The sequence below is a fragment of the Gadus morhua genome, unplaced genomic scaffold, assembly GCF_902167405.1.
Source record: "Gadus morhua unplaced genomic scaffold, gadMor3.0, whole genome shotgun sequence".
Classification (NCBI taxonomy): Eukaryota; Metazoa; Chordata; class Actinopteri; order Gadiformes; family Gadidae; genus Gadus; species Gadus morhua.
In genome coordinates this window covers 488,537-494,478 of record NW_021964147.1, presented here as the reverse complement: position 1 = coordinate 494,478, position 5,942 = coordinate 488,537, and the positions used below count along the sequence as shown (strand labels likewise).

The window sequence follows — 5,942 nt, the reverse complement described above, 5'->3', positions numbered from 1 at the left end:
GTGTGTATTTATTGCACCTATCTGTTCTGTTTAATGTTCATTTCATATGAAAACACATGGTTATAATTACATAAATACATCTCTGTACAGGGTGGGGTTTTCAACATGCAGCCTTTCTTGATGTATATTTGTAAAGGGAAATCTTGTACCTATTTTGAACATTCTATTTTTCTTATTGTGAAATCATTAGATGCCTCGTGCCTCGCGCGCTTCGGCTGCAGCCAAGGTGAGGATGAGGACGATTCTTCCGATGGCAACGACTCTGGCTAGAGGCTTCCTCCCTGGTATGTAGTCGTAAAGATACAATAATGTTTTTAACTCATTTATATTCCTCAGAATTCTATTGCATGAATGTGTGATGTTTGACTTTTAGATCAACAGCTCGAGGTTATTCATTTTAGTTCTGCGTTGAATTTGTCTCTTTATTAGTGCGTGGCACTGGAGCTCGTCACCGTGTCAAGCCTTGGCCTGTCTCTGCCCTCACTGGGAAGTTCCATCGATTGGATCTCCCTCCTGAGTCTCCAGTTAAGCAGGTAAACTTGTCAAAGACCTTTCAGAAAATAATATATAATTTAGCTGTGGAATATGTTTGGAGTGGAACGACAACTTTTTATTTGTCCTTATTTATAGTTTGTGCTGTTTGTGGGCGACTCGCATCTGCGTGCGTTGGTTGACCGTTACGTGAGGATGCCAGACGGTTGCCTTTCGTTTGGGTTCCTGTCTACGCCTGGGGCGTCTGCTGCTGAGCTCCGCACTGAGTTGCTGAACGCAGACATCCCCAGAACCCCCGACATCGTTTGCTTGCTGGCTCCAAGCAACAACCTCACGGCGACGCCCGGCATCGAAGCGGCTGGAGTTGCCTTCGATGGACTTCTGAGAGCTGCCCGCAGTCGATGGCCTAAGGTAGTTTTTGTGTTACAAAATAAAGTGTATTTTCAAGGCAGACTATTTAACAGAATTGTATAGTGTGTAATCCAAAACTTTTGTGCGGATCAGGTGTTTGTGCTCGATTTCCCTCCCCGGCTGGCGAGTGAATTGGCACCGCAACAATTCCTTCGAGAGGAGTTTCGTCGCGTTGCAGCAAAGAACGGTATGTAAAAATGATTAAGAGATAATGTCAGTATAGAATATCTTTGTAGGAAAGCTTTTAGTGTATCAACACCACCTCTTGGTACCACGTGTAAAATATGTGTATAGTGTATGGTTTAATATTTGTTTTCTTCTGCAGGTGTAGAGTACTGCGTCACAGCTGACCGCTTTCCGCTTGACTCGCGTGCCTTGTGGAGTCGTGATGGGGTAAGTCGTGTTATAACTTGGCACGTGAGAAATTCATGTGATGTCATTTTTATATGGCAAAAGCAGTTTATTTCAATAATAACCCGTGCTTCTCATTATAATAGATCCACCTGAGTGACGATCTGGGGATGCCGCTTCTCGCGAAGCTTCTGTGGCACTTCTCCTTTCGGCAGCTACAGTCACCTCTGCCTGTTACACCTCCGCCTGTGTCTCCTCCCAAGTCACCCCCGACTGTGAGACCCTTTGCTACAACCGTGGTTGTGAAGGGAGAGGTTTCACGTCCACGTCCCCTTGACCCCTTCAAGGAAACTGTCGTCGGACGTCGCGGAAAGGTAAAAGTTATACAATTTTGAAGAGCTTTAGTTTTAGTTAGGCCACATTTATTGAATACTAATTCCCCCTATGTGTTTATAGCGCAGCCAACCTGAGTCCTGGGATGCGCCTGAGGACTGGGATCAGTCTTCCGTGCGGATCCTTCCTCATGAGGTTTGTACATTGGTATGATAGCTGATAGGAAATTAAACCGTAATGATGCGTACATTTGTTGTTTCATTTAAATGCTATTCCTATAAGACAAGGGAAATGGTCCATGGCTCAATTCTGTTTTTTATTTCTAGGTTTGTGTGCCTCCTCTGGTCCTGAGGGAGTGCTTTGTCGTGCTAAACCCTATCCGGTTTAGCACTGACAAGTTGGCTGCAATGGATCGCATTGTTCCATCCAACCTTGACGTCCCCATGTATGCTACCATGGGGAATCGCTCAAAGGTAATTTGTGTGATTTTAATATTAACTGTTTGTGAGTGCATACATATTAATAGCGCCTGTAATCCTATATGACAAGCTTTACATTGTATGGTACAGATAGTTGCATTGATAATAAGTGTTATATTTCATTAACTGTTATCATTTCCGTTCTCTTCCATTATGATAGAAACGGAAGGTGGCACATGGAACCACGGCTGTGGTCTCCAAAGGAAAGAAGGCCCGCCTTGAGGTTGGTAATTTCTCAGTGAAATATGTACTTGTTTTTTGGTTGAAACACAGGAACAACTATTTTCTGATTTCGCCTTTAACACAAGAGATAGTCCAACATTCTCTGTGTAGGTATTGTTTTGCCAATGATTTACAATTATTTTCCAGGCACTTCAAACTCCAGCAAGGATTGCCAAACCTTCGAAGCTGGTACCTCCCCCTCGACCTGTGCCAGAAGCTGCTGTACCAGCCACTCTGGAGGGCAGCGTCTTTGTGCATTCGAGCAAGGTAATTTGCATACAACATGTAATGATTAAACACATTCAGTGAATAGAGTGCGGTTCTCTATTCTTTTGATATTTTCTCTAAGTTCCCTTTAAGAAAGTGTAATTTTGGGTTTCCATTTCTCAATTGTAATGTACATATAATTCTTACTATGTCTTTGCAGTTTGCTCAACCGGAGGGGGATGACAAGACTCTGTGTGTTGATGAGTGGCCGTTTCTTCAAACAGAGTTTTGTGAGGTAAGGGAATGGATGGGGGAAAAAGAGAGCATCTTGTAATAATTTAATATTTGGGTTTTGTTGTTAAATTTGTATGTAGCGCCACAAAATACAGGCGTGCACAACACTATGTTTGTTACTGTTTTAAATAAACTACATTAGCAGTAAGTTCTTTGAACTGCCCACTTTTCAATTTTCATACAATTGTATCTCTCATGATAATTTTGCTCCCTTACCTCATTGTAGAAGGTGAACCAGCCAACTGCTCGGGTTGTCTCTGGACAGAGAAAACAAGAGGAGCCAACACCTTGGGGGCCAAAAGTTGTGATGGCCCAGGCTGATAAACCAACAGCCAATGAGACCAGCTTCTTGGGATGTTCAACCAAGGTAATGACAACAATATAAAAAATGATTTGCACATAAGCAATCAATCTGTTCCAGGATCAGTATCTAGAAACATTTACATTTTTACTTCATAATTACAATCAACATAGTTGAACTGTTTTTAACATGTTCTTGGTAATATCTACACACTATGAATTGGAAATGTCAGGAAAGTTGGCTGATGAACTTGTTGTGCTCATTTTAATTATTTAAACTGAACTGAAATAAGTTTTCTTTGTCCTTAATTCTGTTCACCACAATACACCAAATGTCCCCTTTTCTATGGCTTATGAGTTTGCATGTAGGGGTAAACCTAATTTTTTTAACATTCGTAATGTTTGTGATTGCAGATGACACACATTGAGGACCATGAGCCGTTTGAACCAGCACCTGAGGTCACTGCGAGCAGTCAGCAGGTATGTAATTACTAGTGGAAAAATTGTATACCAACGGGAAAAGCCACAGCTTAAGAGACCCATTTTGTTTTGATGTGTTTATTCTTTTAAAACATTGATATGGTGTAAGTGTGCAGTTCTGACCAATTTGCCTATACTATGTACATTTTCAAATTACTTACTGGGAACCAACATGCTTTTAAAAACACTGAATTGTCATTTCAGCAGAGCCCGCCTGAGGACAATGGCCAGCTTGAAGATCGTCATGTAACACTTGGCAATCAGAAGGTACTTATTTTTAACATGTTATTCCCTGTTCCTTGTGAGTTTTCCTGCCATTTATTAGATCTTGGAAATTAGTTAAAGTAATGTTAATATCATGTACAATCCCGTTTTCCCATTATACACAGCCATGAACTACAGCTGATTGATTCCTAGCCTTTTTTATGAATTCCTTGTTAATTTCGATATAAACTATTGGTTACACTCCTTTTTGATTGAACTATTGTTGTGTTTTTAGGCACCCTGTGATTTTGCACCTGCCAGAGCTGCTACATCAAGTCATGTGACTTATGACAACCCTGGGTGTCTTCAAGGATCGTTTGACCAGAGCAGCCACATATTCGGGGAAAATGCAGGTAAGCAGTGTGCTACAAATAGCATAGCGGCGATTATGACCCACACCACCCATAATTTTTTTCTCAAATGGAAAAAAAAAAACATTCATCATATTCTAAAACAAGGTAATGGCTTGTACACATCTATGCTAGAAAATAAGGAAATCAGTGCAGCCAAAACCAGTGGGCATATTTTCATTTCCGAGTTACCCAGACACTGCAAATTAAACAATAAATCATTTAGTTTGGAATATTTTGATACACTCACTGGAAGTCTTGATCAAAAGGATGATTATGACGCTTCTTTGCAAAACATAGCCATGCCTTTAGAAGAGGCTATTCAGAAGACACTGCTGCAGACAGACACATGCTTGCTCAACATCAAAGAAAGTGTCTGTGCCGTTTTCAAGGTCGAAACTGCTTTTGCAGTTTTCGATCCTCATTCTCGTAGTACTTGGGGTTCAGTTGCACCGGATGGAACCAGCATAGTAGCGCACTATGCTACTGTGCATGAGTTATATGAGCATATTGAGAACCTGGTCAATTCCTTATATCAAAATCATCCACATGCTTTTGATATCCCGAACAAGGTGTTTGAAGTCACTGGTGTGAAAGCTGTTGAGGTAAACTCACCATTTACTGCTTTAACTGCACAGCCTGAAGCCAGCACTTCGGCACATGACGGTACTTTGGACACTGACAGTGACTCTGATCTCTGTGTCCTTTCGGTAACAGATAGAAATTCCCTTACAGTAAACGCGTCTTTTTCCCTTGAAACTGTGCAGCCTGTAGCAAACACTTCTACATGTGACACAACTGTAAACATTGACAGTGATCCTCCAATTCACACAGAGGGTGCATCAGATGTCTGTTTAATTTCTGTAACAGATAGCCCCAATATAATATTTACTGGATTGACATTAAGGGAAAAAAACAGGATCTGCAACAAACTGAATATCGTACCAAGTTTAGATCAAAATATTGTTGTACAAACCTTCGATGTGGCACAGCCTGAACCATGCCAAACAACATCCATTGAAGGTGACGGTAATTGTTTCTTTCGTTCTCTTTCGTCTGTATTGAGTGGTTGCGAGTCACATCACAAGGCCTTTCGAAAGGCTGTAGTGAATCACATCTCAAATAATCCACTTCATTACATTACTTGTCTAAGACGGCAATTTGTTTCTGTGGAGCAATATCTCATGGACTCAAAAATGAAGTATGTTGGATCTTGGGCAACAGAGTTGGAAATACAAGCTTCAGCAGATTTTCTCTGTGTTGATATTTACACATACAGTCAACAGAAATGGATTACGTTTACGGCGAACATTGAGCCAATTTCAAGAAAAGCAATATATCTGAAACACTGCAATGAATGCCATTATGAACCAATTGCATGTGTCAAAGAAATAACCTCTCTTGCATGCTTTTGTTTAACTAGCTTCTGTGAAATGTCACACAAAATGTCCAATGCAGACCGTGTTTCACCTCGTAAAAAAATTACTGATAAAGTATATAATGTGAGAATAAAGAAAACCTATGCTGAAGACACAGAATATAGGCGAGTTAAAAAGCTAAAAACAAAAGAAAGATATAATTGTGATGAACAGTATCAAGCAAATCACAAAAACCGCAGTATTGAAAAATATGCTAGTAATGAACTGTTCAAAGAACAAGTCATAAACTACGGTATTGCAAAATATGCTAATAATGAAGAGTACAAAGAACAAGTAAAAAACCGCAGTATTGAAAAATATACTAATAATCCTGCCCATCG

General features: G+C 40.4%; 1 protein-coding gene across 1 annotated transcript; it reads left to right on the top strand.

Moving 5' to 3' along the window:
* The first annotated feature begins 250 nt into the window (after positions 1-250).
* LOC115539277 (uncharacterized) lies at positions 251-4,212 on the top strand. Its single transcript, XM_030350352.1, has 14 exons — positions 251-284; positions 430-533; positions 631-903; positions 997-1,096; positions 1,229-1,296; positions 1,401-1,628; positions 1,711-1,782; positions 1,914-2,060; positions 2,227-2,289; positions 2,436-2,555; positions 2,716-2,790; positions 3,016-3,156; positions 3,504-3,569; positions 3,774-4,212. The coding sequence occupies exons 1-14, from the start codon at positions 251-253 to the stop codon at positions 3,906-3,908; spliced, it is 1,626 nt and encodes a 541-aa protein (XP_030206212.1). The 3' UTR covers positions 3,909-4,212.
* The last annotated feature ends 1,730 nt before the right edge of the window (positions 4,213-5,942 follow it).